The sequence below is a fragment of the Hetaerina americana genome, unplaced genomic scaffold (assembly GCF_022747635.1).
Source record: "Hetaerina americana unplaced genomic scaffold, ioHetAmer1.1.p SCAF_4, whole genome shotgun sequence".
NCBI lineage: Eukaryota > Metazoa > Arthropoda > Insecta > Odonata > Calopterygidae > Hetaerina > Hetaerina americana.
The window spans coordinates 25,684,017-25,704,809 of record NW_027286985.1 but is presented as its reverse complement, the minus strand read 5'-3'; the positions used below and the strand labels follow the sequence as shown (position 1 = coordinate 25,704,809).

The 20,793-nt window shown below is 34.6% G+C and overlaps 1 protein-coding gene across 1 annotated transcript in view; it reads right to left on the bottom strand.

Moving 5' to 3' along the window:
• Dhc16F (Dynein heavy chain at 16F) overlaps positions 1-20,793 on the bottom strand; it is a 90,367-nt gene that overhangs the window by 45,634 nt on the left and 23,940 nt on the right. The window contains exons 19-31 of the mRNA XM_071590153.1: positions 19,431-19,546; positions 19,128-19,273; positions 17,705-17,850; positions 17,495-17,627; positions 17,101-17,239; positions 16,815-17,027; positions 15,592-15,777; positions 8,092-8,288; positions 6,042-6,219; positions 4,644-4,867; positions 4,333-4,544; positions 3,235-3,490; positions 940-1,132 (exon numbers count right to left, since the gene is read on the bottom strand). Of these exons, the coding sequence (XP_071446254.1) occupies positions 940-1,132; positions 3,235-3,490; positions 4,333-4,544; positions 4,644-4,867; positions 6,042-6,219; positions 8,092-8,288; positions 15,592-15,777; positions 16,815-17,027; positions 17,101-17,239; positions 17,495-17,627; positions 17,705-17,850; positions 19,128-19,273; positions 19,431-19,546 (2,339 nt within the window). The remainder of the gene's footprint in view (positions 1-939; positions 1,133-3,234; positions 3,491-4,332; positions 4,545-4,643; positions 4,868-6,041; positions 6,220-8,091; positions 8,289-15,591; positions 15,778-16,814; positions 17,028-17,100; positions 17,240-17,494; positions 17,628-17,704; positions 17,851-19,127; positions 19,274-19,430; positions 19,547-20,793) is intronic.

The window sequence follows — 20,793 nt, the reverse complement described above, 5'->3', positions numbered from 1 at the left end:
TTTTTAAATGCCTAATTTGGAGAGTTAAGATGCATGAATCAGAAACATTGATGATCAGATAGAATGAGGAGAACAATTAGGAAGCTTTGAAGAGAAGGAATGCTGAAAATGGAGATCACATGGATGGAAAATGTAAAGAACAAAATTCTCAAGAGAATACAAGAAAGTAGAGACTTTAAGTGAGCAATTATAAAAAGGACAGCAAGTTGAATTGGTGAAAGGTTGGAGGGAAAGAGAGGAGAAAAAGAAGATATACTAATTTGGTAATTGGTCGAGTGGTTGGGTGGAATCACAAATATTTTAAGGAAGCAGCACAGAAATAGAGAACAGTTAACATGAAACATGACCTGAGAACAGACTCACGGTTAATTATGGACTTATATGGTGAAACTTCCTTAGGGTGGAAAGTATGCATATCCATTCTAACAGAGTAAATCTATTTCTCACCACAAAAACTGATCGTTGTTGTAGTTTAGTGGATTTTAATCATGTTTTAAGCTAGATATAGTACTCCTAAATCCGTAATACCTATCAAATGCATAATGAAAGACAGCAATTTAACAAGAGCCCATTTTCATACATCAGTCATTGTCAGCATTTTATCAAATGAATAGTTTCAAAATTCCATCCTTGCTGTTTGAGTCAAAAAAGCACATACTATTGTTTATATCCGAAGGACCAAATATACGCGAAAATTTTAATTATTAAATTGGTTTTATGAATGAAAATATTAATGGTTAAATTTCAATAAGTTATTAATCACCTGGTCAAAAATAGAAATTACACACAATTCATAATTAAAGGCCATGAGTAACGTTCACCGAAATTTCATGGCTTTCATTTTTACACCAGACTTCTCAGATTATCTTAGGTTTTTCTCTCCTTATAAGTTGTTTGTCGATACATAGCAAGCATCCATAATTTTTCTTGTACCTTTACCTTAAAAATCTGTTTGAGCGACAATTCATCCGGAGACTTCAGGTTCAGCATGGCAAAATGACGAACAAAACGGGGAGTGAGGGGATTGCGTCCACCACCTGGTGGAGCGCAAGCAGCCATGAGAACTACATCCACAATATCTTTCCAAAACAGTTTTTCTCGATCATACATTCCACCAAAGTCTAGGTACTGCCTAAAAAAATATCAGAAAACATCTTTTAAAGGTGGAATTTTTAATTTTAGATGATTCAATAGCAAAATGTAGACTAAATTTCAGGATTTTATGAATGATAGGTTTGGATTTATATTCAGGATATAATATTGTGCATAAATTGTATAGTGAATGAACGTGAAATTATGTTTTCAGTGAATTAAATTCCATGATGGCATGATAGCATATAGTGCTAGCTTTAGTGGTTTGTATGTATACAACCCAATGGTGACTCTATACATCCCTAAGTTGACTTTTTGCTAAGTTATCAATGTTTTAGGAATCACCAAAATATGTACTTTAAGCTGTCGTAAGTCTTGATTAAATAGAGTGCTGTAAAAGGAGAAAGTTCCTTCATCCTAATACCTGTGGCATGATGAGAATGAATATACCTCTTGCATGGTTGTATGTTACAAATTCATCATTTGATAAATGCACTTAACATGTGTAGTCTGCCCCAAAAAAATAGAATACATCCAGGAAATAAAATTATTGCAGGCCAAAGTGCATGTTAATAAAATTCTTCAAAATAGCACTCTTGTGCACACAAAATAGCACATTAATGACAATGCCTTGGCCAATTGAGGCACACTTCCTGGAAGGCATCAACAGGAACATTAATAAGACACCTCTTTACGGCCTTTTTGACATTATCCTATGTTCCAAAATGGTTGCCTTTCAAGCTCCTTTTTATTCTTGGGGAAAAAAATAAGTCCAACAAAACAATTGTCTCATGTCACTGTCCCACACTTGATGAAGTTGTCTCGGGTCTTCCACTGGGTCAGTGGTTCCATATTGGCCGACGTTTCCATGCTCGACTTGGGCATTATCCTCAGTGTCGAAGATCATCCACCCTGAGGTCAGCCTTCAGTTGGCAAAAATCTCCTTTCCAGACCGTTGCACTCTTTTCTGCAGCCTTTTGAGGGCTTCCATGTAAAACTTACTGTTTCCTTTCTGCCCCTGAGGCACAAATTCTTAGTGGATAATACCTTTTAAGTCAAAAAGATGACATTATATACACATGTACTTATTTTTGGGATGGACTTAGGATAAACATAGTGTACGGGCATGAGTATATTCACATATTACCCTCTATACTATTCCATTTACAGAGAAAATCCCCTAAATCCTCAAATGTTGCATTCTGAGGTGAACTTTTGGTGAACTGAAACTACATATTGCAGCAAACACCATGAATTTATTTTTTTGTTTATAGAAAGATTATCTAGCAAGGGCAATCCCTTCCTTGTGTTCTTATTCAATGTCTTCTTGGATCTTCAAGCTGTTTTTTCCAGCCCATAATGAGAATTTGATATCATGAAAAAGCAATAATTATAACGATCTTCCTGGGAGACCAGAACCGGCACAGGGAAAGGGACTGGCCCCCCCTATCCTGATGTGTGTATTTCACACGCCATCGGGTTTAGTAACCGACCTTTGGGTTGATTTCTGTGCTTATGGTTTTTTATAACAAACTGGTAACCCACTGCTGTAAAACTCAGTTGCCAACTCTTGCACTGTAGCTGAGCCAAGAGACACTTTCACTTTCTCCATCTGCTTCTTTATTGTTCTAATACTTGTAAATGGATAGGAGGGGAGGGAGAACGGATCTGACTGGATATATTTAGAATACTTCACTAAATCAGGATGGAAAGTCAAGAGACACTAGGCAACTAGCATATTTGAAAAGGTAATGCATTTAGAAAGGGGCCAATCAAAGAATTAGGTCACCAAAGTAGGGCAAAACTTTTGGTTCACACTGAATTACTCAAGAGAGAGCTCTCCTCTTGGCTTGGGCATCAAACAAAATCGTGGCTTTGAAAGAATTATAACAAAACATTAGTAATGAAAAGATACACAATTTTCAAAATCCATCCAAAGCCTATATAATGTATGCATATAAATATTTGGAAACAATAATTCTCCCTGGGGGATTAATCTCAATATTCATAATAGTGAAATTTTTAGGAGAGTGGTATGAAACATGTGAATAGCAGAACAAAGAATTTGAATTATCATGCATAAGAATATCTAATTTCTCTATCTCCTGATATGAAATTCAACTTCTTTTAATAAAAGAATACCTCAATAGTTCAATAGGTGGCTGTGCTCCATAAGTGTCCAACTTTGGCATGTTGATATCATCAATGAAAATCACCACCTTCCTTCCAGGTGGACCACCAAGTTTGTTTTTCTTCTTTTTTTCTAGTCTCAGTTCTATGATTTCCTGAGTTCTCCTGCTACTTGTTTGAGCTGAGAAGTTTAGTGTGGTGGTGACAAAGCTACCAGATTCATACATATTTTTTAGAACTGTTTTAGCAATCACAGATTTTCCAACCCCTAAAACCAAAGCATAATTAATCGTGAATGAAGTTGATGTAAGATAGAAAATAAAATATCCAGATGTATATACATATATATGATATATGTAAAATTAGTAAATAGTGTTGTAATTAACACAATTAATCAATTGCAGAGATGGAAATAAGTTTACACTTTAGACCCTTAATAATCTGCAAAGATTTGTTTATGAAATTTCCTCATGCAATCAAAGTACTTGTCAATACCAGAAATAAGAGAAGTAATCAGATGTAGGACAAGAATACCCAGAGTATATATAAAGTGCATGGCATTCCTTGAATTTCCTATTACTTTTGAAAAAATAGGCACATTTTAAAATAAAAGGAAAAATTTCATTCTCATATCTACAAGCATTACAAAATTTTGGGAAATATTTTATGTATATTCAGTTACAATGAAGTATTGATACTCTATGTGTATTTATTGACTTTATTTCTCATGACGTATGATATTTACAGAAATTGTATTCTCACTTTTTTATAATATATATTCACAAAAAAGAGTATGCTACAATACTAGTACAACAACTTTCAGTGGCTTCCGATGAAACAATTCTAGGGTCACATCAATGAAACTTGTACCACATATGCATGAAGCTAAAAATATAGCTTAAAATTAAATTTTTGTTACACACATTATATACATATCTAATCCTAATGGTAAAATGACCTTGGCTCTTGGGCACTATTTATACGAAAATATAAAAATTTAAATACAGGAAGTATTAATAAATGATAGTGTTCATAGAATTATTCACTTTAGGATAGTAAAAAATAAAATTTCTTTCAAATATTTAGAAAGAGGCAGATGTATGGCATTACCTGTTTGTCCAGTGAAAAGGACTGGCTTATTGACTGAAAGAAACTTTTCTGCCAAGTAAGCAAACCTTGTGGTATCAACTGTTGGAACTAAAATTTCAAAATAAGGAATTTTTTTGTTGTAAGTAAAAGGCAAAGTAATTTTCTGCCAAAGTTCCAGGCGCCTTACAGAGTCATTCATGAAATAACACCACAGATCATTGCTTGATGGTAACCTATAAAAAATATATAGATTATTAACAGTTGACAGTTTATCAGGAACAGTATGATTCAAATTTTATATACACATAATTTAGCCATAAATTTCATTATACCTGGCATCAGGATGTTCTTCAAATTGATCTCTCACAAAAACCTCAAATTTTTCTTGATAGATATCATTCAAATTTCCACCAATTGACCACAGATATGCAAATACAAAGGTCTGGCAAATAAAATTGCTTAATCTAGGCTTGTCCGCACCGGTTTCGACTTCCAAAAAGATTTTAGTAAAGCAATCCAGCAGGCTGCACATCATTGCCACCTTTCCAATGTCAACCTGTAAGTCATTATTTGAAAATAAAATGAAATGAAAGTTTAAAGTTGCAGTATAAAGTTGATCTGCATTAAATAAGTAAAATTTCATTAGAATTATTTATACAAGAGGAATTTTCAAGAGAACAATTTCACTAAGATAAAAACTAAGAAATGATGCAAATAACTGGGAGCAAAATTCTCTTTCCTGCCAAACCGCACTTTCTATCTCTTATGAGAACAGCATAAATGAACAATGTTGTGTTGTGGTATTACTTCTTCCCTGCATTAGTTGGCTTTCCAAATTTGACTCCAATCTGATCTCTTCAGATAGGATGCTTGGATAAATATTCCATGTAAGGGAAGCTCAAAGATTTTAGGGGTAAACAGTGGTACAGGTATCCCTCAAATTATATATCACATAAACATATCTTTATAAAATGTCAATGGTGATGTGACCTTGCAAGGAGAAGAGAGGATATTGGGGAAAGGATAAGAACCAACACAGGGGCATGCATTGTAGATAACTGGTTGTTGAAAGAACATGAGAGGAAGTTGTTAGTTATTGGGAAAATATGTAAACATTAATAAGTGCATAGGAATAAATATATATTTTATCAAAATAATAAACAGATGCAACAGGCTATCGGAAAAAATGATCATAGGGTAAACAAAAAATAGACTAGGAAACATAATAATGGACACACAGGAGAAGTTAATTTTTAAGGAATAATATGGCACATCTGGGAGCTTTCACTTTATGGGTAAATACTGCAATCTAGTGTGTGTGCATGTGTGTCAGTATATTTGCAAAACATTGTTCCTGCGACTAAATTGATGCTCTGAAAGATCATGAACTATGTATATTCATTATAATCCAAATCAGCAATATGTAAGTTGATGCAGTAATATTCATGTAAATCATGTCTTTTTACCAAAAGAAAAAATGTAAAATGATAGCATGTCATATGAAAATACACTTAATGACACATATGTTTTAAAGATGACAAACTGCCATAAAGTAAAGTACGCTTATAAATATAAGCTTTTCTATGATTTTTCTTCTTTTCCCTACATGCTAACTTATGATGAAAGAACTATGATCACACAAGGAAAGACCAGAATTATTGAGCTATGTAAATTTTTGTATAAATAATGAACAATGCTATGGAGGATAGATTCATTAGAGTACGACCTACCTGATCAATTGAACAGATGCAATTTTGGTTGATAAATTTGAATCCATTTTCAACATAAGTATGTACTATATTATGTAGATATTCTCTGGTAAAAGATGTATCAGGCAAGGTGGACAGCCATGTCTCAAAGTATGGCATCCACTTCATTTCTGCAGCATCAACATAAACCATTCCACAACTGTAAGTAATAATATTATTTATGAAATGGCTGCTTCTATATTAATGGTGAAGAATGCACGAAAAATCTAAAATATTTCAAAATAAGTACCATCTTATTTAACCATATTCTAACATAGTAAAAGAGGTTGGTACAATTTAAATAGATTCAATAAACAATATCCATCATTCACGGATCATAACTGTTAATATGTTGATTTCTATATATAACAGTACATTTGTCAAGAAGCAGAAAGTTATTTTAAAACCTCTCGTTTATGCCATGCCAACTATATTTTTCAACAGGTTAAGTAATTCCTTGGAACAGATATACCCTCAAGCTTAATAAAACTAAAAAAGCTCTTAGAAACTGAATACATACTAGTTTCAAGCTAGTGTAAGAAGGTGAAAAACCAAAGTACATTTCATATTCTCTTATACAACAAATCTAAAATACTGAGTAATCTAACACTATGTAGAATTGAAATATAAAATGTCATGTGGGAGTATTTAAACCACAGCAATGCAAATAAAAACATTTGTTCTCAGATCTTCTTGCAACCAGGGTTGCCGAACACATGACCAACAATGACAATCTTTAAGTGATATATGTTCTTGTTATAATTAATTGTGCCCAATAGAAATTTAATTTAATTCCTGAATGTATAATACTGGGGTGTTAATATGTCTTTGTATAGTTAATAAAAATGACATCAATCATTAAAATTTATATAGTACTTTCAACAAATTTATACAAAAAAGAGCATTAAATAGCTGTTGAAATACAAGATTTATGTCACATTAATGCAATACCTCCTGTAGTTTTGTGGTGGCCATAAGATTCTATTACATATCTAAACTTGAATGTTTTGCTGCTGTATTTGATGATGTCAATGCATTCTAAAATTTATGATGCCATAAAATGTATACCATAAATTATTCTGAGGAAAAGGACAAAGATTTGATACATAAGAAAACTCCAAAATCAGTTATATAATTATGGGCCATTGTTTCATGCACTATCAAATTTTAAAATGGTGCTGATTATGTCATAATTATAACAGCTACTGAGCAAAAATAAATTAAAATCTCAATTTAAACAAAATAAAAATATTTGAAACAAAATAGGGAGAAACAATGTTTGCAGTCTTTATTAATGACAAAAATGATTTCCTACCACATCTCAGTTATATAAAGTGAACAAGAACATCGCTAATTTCAGGCTCAACTTTGTTAAATCACATATTGAAAACTGATAAAAAACTGTGTATTTCATAAAAGCTATCCATTTTGGTTGACCAGTTTCATCACATTAGTGATAACTTCAGGTGCAAAGTTTTTTAGGATATGGAGGCATGTATATTTGTGAAACTTAGGTAAGGGGATGGTGCAGGGGAGGCAATCATGAAGGTGATTGTGCTCGAGTTCCAGGGATATGGAGGGAGCATGAGGAGGTAAAAAGGGTGTTATTGAAAGTGGGGGTAGAGGCAGGGTTGGAAGTCAGGGAAATGAGCACAGAACAGTCCGTGAGGAATTCAGTGTGCAGTACAAGGAATGTGGACTCAGGAGAGCCCGTGAAGTGGGGGGAGATGAAAAGGAGCCATTGAAATTCTTTGTACCTGAATATGTCAATTATGCAATGAAATAAATCTTACCACAATAAATGAATGTCATGAAATTCACAAAGATTTTATTCAATATTTAAATCAGGAACAATGTGATATCCTATTACCCAAGGTTTTACAGCTGAATTCATTAGTTGTTGACAGAATTTCATGTGTTTAAAACTTTTGGAAAATTAATGGTTTACTTTGTTTCACAGTTGAGAGGCTACCTGGTACATCATAGCAGGTAATCAAGAAAAATGGGTACAAAAATGAAAACTTCCACCAACCGACTGACAGTAGCAGGAGATGCCTGGGCAAGATCCTGGACCTCAAAGACCATATGGACCCACGGCGTTAATTTAATTCTTTCAGAATTGGCAAGGCATAGCATTTTGTTATCATCTAATACAGTATTCATATTTTCAATCCAAACTGCATCAACTGGACCATCACAAATTATCCATTGGTGAACATCGGTGGTGCACTGCACTCAAAGGAAAGAGACAAAAGAATGTAATAATCAATGACGTTCATATTTTTTTCTGAATGAGTTAGGTGAATTGTATGATGGGATATGGGATGATGAAAATGGGAAATATTTTCTTAAGTCAAAAGGAGAAAATAATTTTAAATCAGCATATTAAGTTGAAAATAATGGTGTTTAAGATGCTGACATCATTCAATTATTCCTGGCTCAACCTTATGGAAATTCATTTTAATGAAATTAAGAATACAAAGTAACTTTCCACTGTCCTTTATTAGCGTACAACCGGTTTCAACGCTCAAGCGTCATCATCAGGTACAAAATAAATCAGTCGCAGTTCACTTATATACCAATCATGAGGGAGAGGAGGGGTGGGTGAGAGAGGGGGGAGAGGAGGAGGTGAAAGAAAATGGAGTTGCAATTGGCGTTGATGGGGAGGGGGAAGAGGGGTGTTAAGTGTCAGGACAGGTGTTTGGTTGGTTTAGAGTGGGGTGGGGTGGGGGGGTTTGTCGGGTCTATCTGTGAGGGAAAGGGGTACTTCCAGGATTGGGGAGAGGTATTCAAACAATAAATCATTAACCACATGACCCGTTTTTAAGTTCTTTCTGATTTCAAGTTCTTCCCACTTGTCCATCCTCATTCCTTTTTCACTCTCGTGTAACAGTTCTGGGTTGAAATCACTCCCATGGTTTTCTTCCCATAGATGTGTAGCCAAGTGCGATTGTTTGAGGTCACAAGTTCTAAAACAGCGTTTATGTTCCTCCACCCGTGTCTTTAATGACCTCCCCGTTTGACCTATATATATAGCACCACAGTCCCCACAAGTTAACTTATACACACCACTTTTATTTTGCGTACATATTTTGTCTTTAGTGTTATTCAAATCACATAAGCTTTCCACTTTTCATTTCCGTTTAAACAGACTGTTAGCCATCCCCCTTTCCAAAAGTAATTTTGCCAAAGAACTCAAAACGATTAAAGGTTTAGCAATGAAAAATGGTTACAAAGAAAATTTAATTGACAAAATGCTACAAAGAAAATGTTCCTCCAAAGCATACAATCTTTTGTTCAAACCTATTAATACGGAGGAAATAGGTTACAAATAATGCAAACTCCCATATTATGGATTAATTTCACAGAAGTTAGCCAACCTTTTTCCTATAGAGAAATTTTGAATAGCTTTTTATTATAATAATAACTTAAAATCATTCTTGAATAACACTAAAGACAAAATATGTACGCAAAATAAATTTAAATTAACTGTTAAAGCCTAACAACATTAGTTACAGTTAAGTTAAATCAAAATTTACTTTTATGTTTATTCTCAAGTTAATAAAAAAAATACTTTTACTCCCACAAAAATGCATGTAGAAATCTATCTGTTTAAAAAAAAATTAATCATTATAATTGGCCAACAGCTACTGATCTTTAAATAAAATAGCAAGGAAATCATGTCAAAGTCTTGAGCTCTCTCTCTAATTTTGTCTTGCATTATGCTTAATATTGTTGTACCATTTATCAAAACCAATAAAGCATTTGCTCCAACCTAAAATTATTCTCATCTATTGATAATTCAACTTGTGGGAACCACAACTTTTGGGAGCCACAACTTTTGAGTACCACAAGTGGTAACTCTAGAACCCAATGCCAGTGAGAGGCAGCAAAACTGAGTAACAAGGAAAGGTACTTCAAGAGGAACATAGAAACTTTTTAGTAAGTTGGCTGAATTAAGCACACAAAATATGCAGGGACAAATATGTCATCGACCACCAAAATGTTTTTCATTCCCTCTGCACTGCACAAATTCATTTTTAAGGATTGCCTACTTGCCAGAATAATAGTGGTGGCAGCGGCTAAGGGAAAATCCTGTCTGACTGTTTCAGTCAATGGAGATAATAAGAAGCCATAATTGCATTCTGATGCTTACATCTAAGATGAACAATAAACAATTCTTGTGGTTGTATTAAATGGTGGCAAAAGCAACAAATAGGCTCATTTGTAGAACTAGCAACATTGATGTAATGCAGATAGAAAAGTTACGACATCCCTAAAAGGTGACATTTAATTTCAGCTATGGAGGAAGGGATGGACTTAGAAAGGAATTAGTGAGGTTGAGGAGACTCTTGAGGAATAGAGGAGCATGGAAGAAATCAATTATATACAGTAAGTTTCCTTTTATAACTCAATAAGAGGCTTTGGCTGACCATTTATTTATGGGAACGGCATGAAGTGTGACAAATGTATGTGTACACTATTGGGGCCTATTAAGAACATGTAGTTTCCAATTAATTCACACTCTTGGTTTACTAATGGAGCTTTTACAATGATTTTATGTATTGATTGTGGTGGTTATTGGGGAGGTGACCAACAGATGAGGTCATGTGCACTATGGGGGATAAGTAGTTAATTTTTTTTTTTTTTTTTGAATTTGTACTAGGTGAGCTCTACCCTTACCTGTATATTATTATTATTATTAAAAATACACATGTGCTGATAGACATTGTCATAATTTGTTGGAGGTAGAATATTCAGGGAATGGGGGAAGGATGGAGAGAAACCCAGAATTAGTATTAGCCTACTCTTAATAAAAGGCACCAAATGGTCTGGAGTTTAACAGCTCCTTGAACAGATGGCAGCGACCACTTGAAAAGTTATCCACACAGCACCCAAGGTAGGGATTGGAATACTACTGAAAAAATCCTACCACCACACATTCCCGGGTAACTGGGCTAGGAAGCCAGCAAAATAGCAACTGAACCAACCAAATCAAAACTTAATTACTTGGAAGATGAAATAAACAATTCAAGAGCATTTTTTTTATTTCTGGTTGATCTTTTGGCATTTATATTATTTCTTACGATTCCTCTTCTTTTTATTTTTTATTGCAGTCAGATGTTTAGCATCTTCAATACTTATTTCTATCTGTTAATATTATTTTAGATGATCACATTGTAAGGGGAATGAAGATTATGGTCAAACTTACAAAATGGGTGAATAAATATTTAAAACCGAGGAATTCAGTATTCAGCTACAAAGAATTTTTACCTGATAAATTAATAATTTTCCTTGCTTCAACAGAAAATACTAGCAGTCAAAATATGTGGTCAAAGATTGATTTTTTATTCAACTATGACTTTTAAAATTGGGTAGGGATGTGCATTAATATCAACATACCCCGCAATCTGCCAAAAACATGTGTGGCTGGGGGTCCAAGCATCATGTGGGAAGGGTGAGTGATAAGGGAGGATATGGGAGAAGAAGGGAAAAGGGAAAAATATTCAGTAAAAACTATCAAATAGTGTACAAATTTGTATATATGCTAGAGGAAGACTTAATTCAAAACAAGGGTTAATTGACTTAATAAATTAGCTATTTATTAAGAGAAAAAAGGGAATAAAAATGAACCAAAATCATTATTAAGAGAGGTCTCCATCATAATAAGATAGGTAATGCATAATTGAAAAGTTGGAAAGGGAAATTCAACTATTACATGGACATGTAACTCGTGGTCTCCACCCCTAAAGTCACAGGTACAGAATGTGACACAATGCTATGGGCAGCGGACAGCATGAGGCATCCCCTCCTCAGAGAGAAATCAGGGATGTAAGGAAAAGCTTGAAAACAGCAAAGCAGGGTAGGAAATTTTGTAATGAGCACTGCTTTCATTAAACGGCAGTCCCTGCCATCTTTCTTCCAATGATTCCAGACGCAACTCCAGAAAAATGTCTGAGACACATTTCATTTTATCCTGACAGTTTTTAATGAAACATGCTGCCCTGCATCGAACCTTCTCAATTACCCAAATGAGGCCTTTTCCAGTCTGATCCCAAACACAACATGCATATTCTAAATGAGACCTTACAAGATCATGGAAACAACATTCCTTGACCTAAGAGTCACTCCTGCCAACAATGCATCTAATAAATCCCAATTCTTTATTTGCTTGCTCACAGGTTGTACATATGTGGATCCCCCAAGTTAAGCCATTAGTTATGGGAACACCTATCTATTTTACCATATCATCTACTTCTATGTCAACTCCAGCTAGTTTGTGAACAAATATAATTGATCTTTTAAAGAAATTTACCACTGAATATTTGTTATGGTTTAAAGATAATCCACATTTTGCTCTCCATTTTGAAATGTAATGTAGATCCTTTGCCAGTATTAAACAATCCTTATCCTCAGATATCTCCTGGTAAATCACTCTATCTTACTTTTCAATATGTGGTTTCAATTGTTTACAAAAATCTAGGAAAGCAACAGCCTGATTACATTTCCCTGAGGTCACTCATGCACTGTTGGAAATAGCACAGTTAAGGATTACTCTCTGTTCCCACTCCGACAGAAATTTTTCAACCCAAATTATTGCACTCTTCTAAATATCAATGGCCAGGGCAAACTTCAATTTAAAAATTAGTTTACCATGGGGAACTTTACCAAATGCCTTCTGAAAATCCAAAAAGATTGCATCCACTTGACTACCACTCTCACATGATAAAAGTAAGTCATGTGTAAATAGTCCTAATTGAGTCTCCCATGAGCAAGGATTACCTTAATCCATGCTTATTGTTACATAAAAAGTTAAAGTTAATACTATTGAGGTACTCCATTATTAAACTGACAATAATAAGTTACAATATTTTTCAATACATAGAAGTGAGGGAAATGGGTCTGTGATTACTGGGGTCCTCCCTGTCACCACTTTTAAAAATACTAGCATTAATAGCACAGTTTTCCAATTATCAGCGACTTTCCATTATGTTAGGGATTTGTTAAATATGACTTCAAGATACAGGGCAATATTAAAAACCCTAGCCAGCACATTTTTGGGACCCAGGGATTTGTTGGATTTAATCTCTTTGAGCAATTTCATAATTCCTTGTTCGTCAACTGTAATATTTTTCATTAGTTCAGTAAGTATTGTATTTGGGAAATCCTTGGTGGAAACATCATTCGTGAAAACACTTTGGAGGAGTTAATTGAGAATATTAGCTTTGCACTCACTGTCAGTGTGAATCATATTTATAAAATCCCTTAAGCAAGCCACAGTTTGCTCACTCCCTTTTACCTCAGATATAATCAGAATGCTTAAGGTCACTGTCCAAATACTTGCAGAGTACTTTACATTTAAAGTCTCGCAAGATGGTACACAATTGTCTTTTGGTTTTAATTTTAGAAGATTTGGAAGATCCCAGAGCTATTTAGGGTTACCCAACATGATGAGAGGGCAGGCCTCAGATCCACAAAGCATGCCCCTATTACCCAGAAAAATTCAAACAATTGCTGATTTAAATCCTATATTAGGCTCCATAGAAGCCTTCCATGGTCAATGAGCAGCACATTGCTGCAAACACTTAACTTTATTGGAACTTTTAACTCAGCCTTGGCCCATTTCACCTCTGAGTGCATCTTCTGAAGGGAGCACAGGATCTCTTAAGATCCATGTTCCAAGGCATCATTTGCCCCCACATGAGCTATAATGCATAGCTTGGAGCATCCCAAATTATTGGCGGTCACCTTCACCGCCTGCGTTGCCTGGGGATTCCTGCTGTCTGATATACACCAGATGAAAAAGAATCCAACATCTCCCTCCTGTTGGACTGTGTGATACAGCGAAGACATTATAAGCCAGACATTAGAGCTACCTAATATAATGGTTCCCTCCCTTCCTTTGCACTAACATCTTACCCTAGGCAGCGCCCTCAGATTAGGTGTAGGGGCTAAAGGTACAGTGGTACCTGCTGGAGACAGGGACGGGAACTGCCTCGAGAGAGTCAATCCTTGCCGCAGTGTTATCTTTCCCTTGCCCTGAGAGACAAACCTCCAATCGTCCAATCTACAGAGAGGGGAGACAGTTCTTCATTGGGAAATGGGACATGAGGTAAGTCTTTGATTGCCCAACCACACGCAGCTGTCAAGAGAACCCATGCATCCCTATTGGCATGGCAGGTTTTTGAACTCCCACCTCGAGTACCATCCCTCCTGAGATGAACCATCCTGCCATCAGCCTTCGATCAGAGCTTCCGTACCATTCTCTCTAATGTGGCGATATGAGCCCTTAGAGCCACACATTTACCAGTGCTTTCAAGGGACCTAGATGAAGCCATCCTAATTTAACAATTAAGTTCCAACAAAAAGCTAACCTGAATACGCTATGCTAAAACTTTCTTAAAGTTTTAGCATAGCTTTATCAAATTAAATCACCCAAATCTGTTTCACTTTGGGATAAAATCTGAATCTGAAGTGGAAAAAACAATACTGGAATAAGGTCTGATACTCAGAGAAACAAGATAGGAAAAAAAGATAGCACTCACCAATAACTAATTTGAGAAGCAGGAGCAAAACTACCAGAAGCTACTAAGATTAACTGCTTCCACCACACACAAAAAATAACTAGCCACAAACAAAACAATAACTAAATAAAGCAAACAAATTCACCAGAAACATGCTAACACTACATTGCACTTCACTAAATAAAAAAGCAGATGGATGCCAAAGCAGCAGCAAAAGGTTGTAGCAAGCAGGTGGGCAGGCTTGGTTGGGTCAAACCATTTCTCAAGAACGAGCTCAAAATATGTCCGCTCTCGTCAAGGGTCACAAAGAGAAGAATGACTAGGTATAAATGGACGTTAGGTATATATCACATCTGTATTGATATAGTGCACACCATAACACTTTTATGTTAAAGCTTTTTGTAAAGTTTTAATACTGCCTGACCTCAGTGTATAAAACTACTTCAAACTTGCCATCATTGAATCATAAAATGATTCATGCTCATTTTATTTAACAAACATTTAAGCTGATCTGAAACAAGTGAGTGTTATGTTAAAGATGTGCAACTAAGGGTTTCTCCTTATCTTTGCTTGCAAGATAAAAATTGGCCTTTCATTATGAACAACCTTGGTAATTAGGCAAAACACTTTTGAGGGTATATTAGTACTTCATGCAAAAATTTTGATGACAAAACTTAATGAACACTTAAAGACCATAAATATATCAAATTTTTACACCCACATAATAGCTCTAATTTAAACTAACCCTTTACAAATGCTAGTTTTATTAACAAAATAAATATACTGCATGAAAACACACATACCAATACATTTGGACATTTCTTAGAAAATGATTTTCCAACAGCCATTTGGTGGAATGATCAAGGATAGAGGCAAATTATCCTTTCCAGATTAGATTTTTAAGAACCCCTGGTCTCCATCCCAGTGGTTTTGAAGAGATACCAACAGGGTCACTTGATGCACAAAAATCTTTCATACCCATGCATAAAACACAGCTTTGACTTTACCTGAGCAGCAAGGCGTACTCCTATTCCCAATAGACCATCACGCCACTCTAAAGTTGCAGGGTTAACCTCACCATAGAGTTCACCAAGGGTAACAGACTTAGGATTCAGGATAAATGTTTCCACAGGCTTGTAGTACTGTCCATAAACTCTGTCATCAAAAAGCTTCGTGAGACTATCTTGCAGTACCTTATATGGGGATGGTGAGATAATAGGAAATGTAATTAAATCAGAAATACATTTTTTCTCCTTCATGTCAGAATTTCCTGAGGAATTTTGGTTTTGGAGATTAAAATAATTACAGTTTCTCAATTATTTCATTCATAAGACTCCTGGCTTTATTTTCCCACTCAAAATATAATATGATTAAAAATATAAATCTACTGATCCAATTGTTTTTATCATATTATCCTATTAATTAATAATTTCACAGAGCATCACGCATAATATACTTTTGTAGTAATATCCTATAAAGATAAGTCATCATTATCTTCTTTATTTTGTTAGCCTAAGCATTTCTTTTTTACCACATTCCATGATTTTTATAATCATTGTATGCTGGAATGCATGCAATCATGAAAAATTAATCGAAAGCAAGTAGGACCTTAACCTGATCTGATTTCCTAAGCTCATCTAGCACCTAGTTCAGAAAACTGTGAATCCCACATATGATTGATTACCCTCCCACCCTATATGGAATCAATGCTGATGATATTTTTTGTCTTATCTTTATATAGTTGGAAAAGGCAAAAATGCCACATTTAAAAATACATAAAACTGGAAATGTAAAACAGAATAGAATACTGCAGGCATGACTCAGAAACTTAGGTGAAAATTTTCTGGAAATCCATTAGTTAAGGCAAATTAAAATTCAATAAATATCAAGATAGGGTATATAAAGAGAGACATTTGATTATGGTTATACTTAAATTTGATGAGGACTACATCAAACGTGCTTAAAATCAGGAATAAAATAAATTGGAGTGAAAAAATAAACTTATATTGTATTCACAAATATGTATTTTCTATATAGCTCCAAAGGATATTAGGCCGCCAATTATGTTTCACAAAGATAGGTAAATAAATAGCAACAAATTTTGGACAATGAAAATATTTATGTTATTTCCCATTATAATTTCATGACATTTCCACTAGTTTTACAACATGTATAAATCTGTCAAACAATTATAATAGACAAAATCAATCTAAGAGAGAAGCAGATGTACCTTGTATATAGTAGTTTTCCCTCCTCCAGTTGGTCCAACTAACATCACCCCATGACGAACAATCATTGTTTCATATAACTGAATGACTTTTTTCACCATTGGTTCTGCTACTTGTAGTCCTTTATCTTTCAACACCGTTTCAATAGCTGTTTGTAAACTTCCATAATCTTGATGTGGAATAACAACTCTTGGAAATAAATCACCAAGTATTCCCTGAAAACAAGCAACTAATATGACTCTTTGCTCAAAGAAAAAACACTATTCTTAAAAGTAACAGCAGTGATACCTGGAATAATAAGGCATCATCAGCCAAAAACTTGGGTAAGTTACTATCTCTCAATGCTCTAATCAAGACAACATCTTCATTTTTATCAGGATTTTCACGTTTTAGTGAGCCTGCCATCACCAAAACACTCTTCACAGCTCTGCAAAAGAAAAGAAAGTAACAACTTCAAGCTTGATTCACTTTTTCATTATGATTTATACATTTAAAATATGGTATGCATGAAAAAATGATGGACTTAGCAAGGGTTAAATAACTGGAAAATCAACATTAAGGCTGAAATTATTAAGATTGAAATGATATTTACGATCAAAAATATCTTTGAATTAAATTATTTCAAATGCAATTGACTCTATAATAGATTTATGTGCCGTAATGGTGAGACTATAAGTCCTACCTCATTCCAAAATCATAATGATCCTGCTGAGAAAGCTGTTCACTACACAGTTTATACATCTGCACCATTTTTCTGGCTAACACTTTTGATGATTCAAATCCTTCAGAATAAAGGATAACTTCTGCGATCAGAGCTGAAATGGAATGTGAAACCTGTGTCAAAAATCTAAATATCATTTAGAAAATAATACTTTCAATATTTTCTATATACCATAATCAGGGACCATCATGGATATTGGTCGAAAAAGAGACTTCAAGTTGTCTGGAAGTTCTGTGCGGCCAGCATAACCTGGATTCATTGTGATGAAAGCAGCACACTTGGGAGAGAGTTTAATCTCTCGCCCTTCAAACATAAACCTGTAAATTGGCAAAGGAATTGTGAAAGAAGAGTGACCTACTTCATAGTATAATTACCTTGGCAGCAAAATAAATCCTATTCAATTCCAATATTGATAAAAGAGTTAAATAATTAATGAGCTCATATAATCTTGAGACCATGGACATATGTATATAGGTGGCCCACGAGTGATGGTCAAGATACATTCTTGAGAACATCTTTATGCCGGATCTGTATGAAACTTGGATCCCTAATGAATGGTCAATGCACATACTGCAGTGATAATTATAATTACATCAATTCTATAATGACCCACATGATGCAATAAAGGTGTGGTCATAAATTTCCTTACAGACTCACAAAACTGAATGAAGAAGTTAAGATGAAAGGAATGCTGGAAGTGACCTTTGAAACAATGAGATTATCAATAATGTAAATATGATGCAACAACAAATCATATATCTTAAAGGTTACATTGCATGCACACACTTCCTGCATTACTAATTTAATAACTTTACTATAAATTACAATAGAGCACTGATTATCCAACATACAGTATTTTGATATATGACTTTATTGATGGTCATAGCATGATGGATTAATCCCTCTCCCATCCACTTTGTTCATTCCTCTCCCACCTCAAATTATGTGGCTAATGACATGTTATTCAGTACTTACATGAAATAAGTAATTATGTGAAATAAGAGCAATCATTACTACTATTACTACTACTGGACATATGCCAAGAAACTGCATAAGATGCCGCAACAGTAACTTTTAATGGAGTCATCCGCTAATATGCATTTCAATGCAACAATTTCAGAGTGTAAAAATCATTTGGTCCAAGTCAAGGAGAATGAATTCTACGCTCTGAAATTGTTGCATTGCACTACTGGACACATTTAATTTAACTTGTAACTAATGGCATCATGTGTATATAAATTTTACTTGTCAATTTTTCTACATAATTATGTGGTGTGGGAACAGTCAATGACAAATTTCCTGTTTCATCTCCCCAATTGCCATGGAAAATCACCATGCCACTGCAGTCTTATGAAGAGCCTTAGGAGTCCATTTGTAACTAAAGAATACCATAAGTCAGGTTGCCCATAACCTGAGGACCTCCTCTATGTTTCAAGAAATGACTTCCACATATTCATATCAAATAATGAAAATAGCAAAAATCTTAACAAGATTTGTCACAATCCATAAAAGGCAAAAAAGGAATACACTTCCTGAATGTGTTTAATTTGGACTAATTTGGACTAATTTTGATAATTATTTTAACATATCATACCGAGACAGTTTTTGAGCCTTGGCATTCCGAATGGTAATCAGTTGCTGAGCTATAACAGAAAGCACTTCAATGTCAATTCTATTGAATTCATCAAAACAACACCATGCTCCAGCCTGAGCAAGCCCAGAGAAGAATCTTCCCATCATCTGTTAATAAATTCAGAGATATGCATAAAGAGAAAATTATGAATAATTAGATTACAAACTACTTTCATTCTTAGCAAGTGAAAAATTACCAACATTACAACACAAATTCTGTTGGTTAATAGGAGCTGTTAATCATTTTGAGCTCCTTGGGCCTTACCTTATAATCCAAACCTTCAGAGCAGTTAAACACCACACAGAGAATAGCAATTGATTTAGCTAAGTCTTTAGTCGTTTCAGTTTTTCCAGTTCCTGCAGGACCAGCAGGAGCTCCTCCTAAAATAATAAATTTATTTTTAAAACTAAACTAAAATCAACTGGTAGGTTGGTTTGAAAACAGCAAAAATCACTTTGTACTACATCCTACAGTAAGAGAAATTCATATATCAGGGTAGGATGGGGAGTTCTCTGACCTGTGCCATCCATGGGCTTACCATGCTTCAAAACAGGGTTTGTTTCCACAAAAACATGTTGTTGATGGAATCATTGTAAAATAAATTATCATTAAACATTTATCATCATCTTATATGATTGACTTGTATCATGAATATTACTATGCACAGATACAGATTTTGATATATGTCTTCCGTGATATCTTTAAATATTGGCAGAGGCATAATAGCCTTAACAGAACTGATGCGGCATAGAAGAACTATATTTTCTCTTATGTCAACTAATTAAGCTCTGCCATTCACTCTCAAGAAGCTTAGCATTGAAGTTTGGTAGGTATTGTAATTATGTTTGGAATATAGATTGTAGAGGTGGGAAGCAAACTTGCTTGATCGGGAACCCTTCTGTTTGCATATAAAATTCTCAGTCGAGGAGGAAATAGTTCTGTTGCATGCAAACCTTAAGGAGTTTTTGGAATTCATTAACAAAGGATGGTTTTGCACCTGTTTCGTCTATTAACTTCTTAGCCACCCGATTAGCAAACCGATAATGGGCGATGCTGTTTCTCTTGGAATACCAGCTATGTAATTCTTTGTTCACTCATGTAGAACATGTAATTTGTACTTTGCAGCTGGTGAAGATCTCTTGGTGGTGATATTGACATATATGCAAACAGAAGGGCCAGCTATGGGATCCTCATTATTTCTGCTTCTTGCAGAATTAGTGATGAAAAACTTAAAGGAGAAAATTTTCAATTCAGGAATTGTTAACACCAAGTACATGAGTGTTTGGCATCGTTATGTTGACAACATCTTTGTGGTGTGGACTGGAACTGATCGGCAACTTGACAATTTTCTGCATTCCCATTCTCTCATTACGCCAAGGCATTTAATTTACATGTGAGAAAGTTAATAACCAATTAATGCTAATGATTTTACCATTTTCAGAAAATTAACCTCCACAGACCAAGTAATCCACTACAGTTACCACCATCACATCTCTCAGAGGCTAGCTGCCTTTCATTCAATGATAAATAGAATGATTAACATCCCCCTCTCTGTGAACAATTTCAATCGGGAACATAAAACCATCAAATTCATTGATTCCAGCAATTGCTATAACGGAATCCTGGT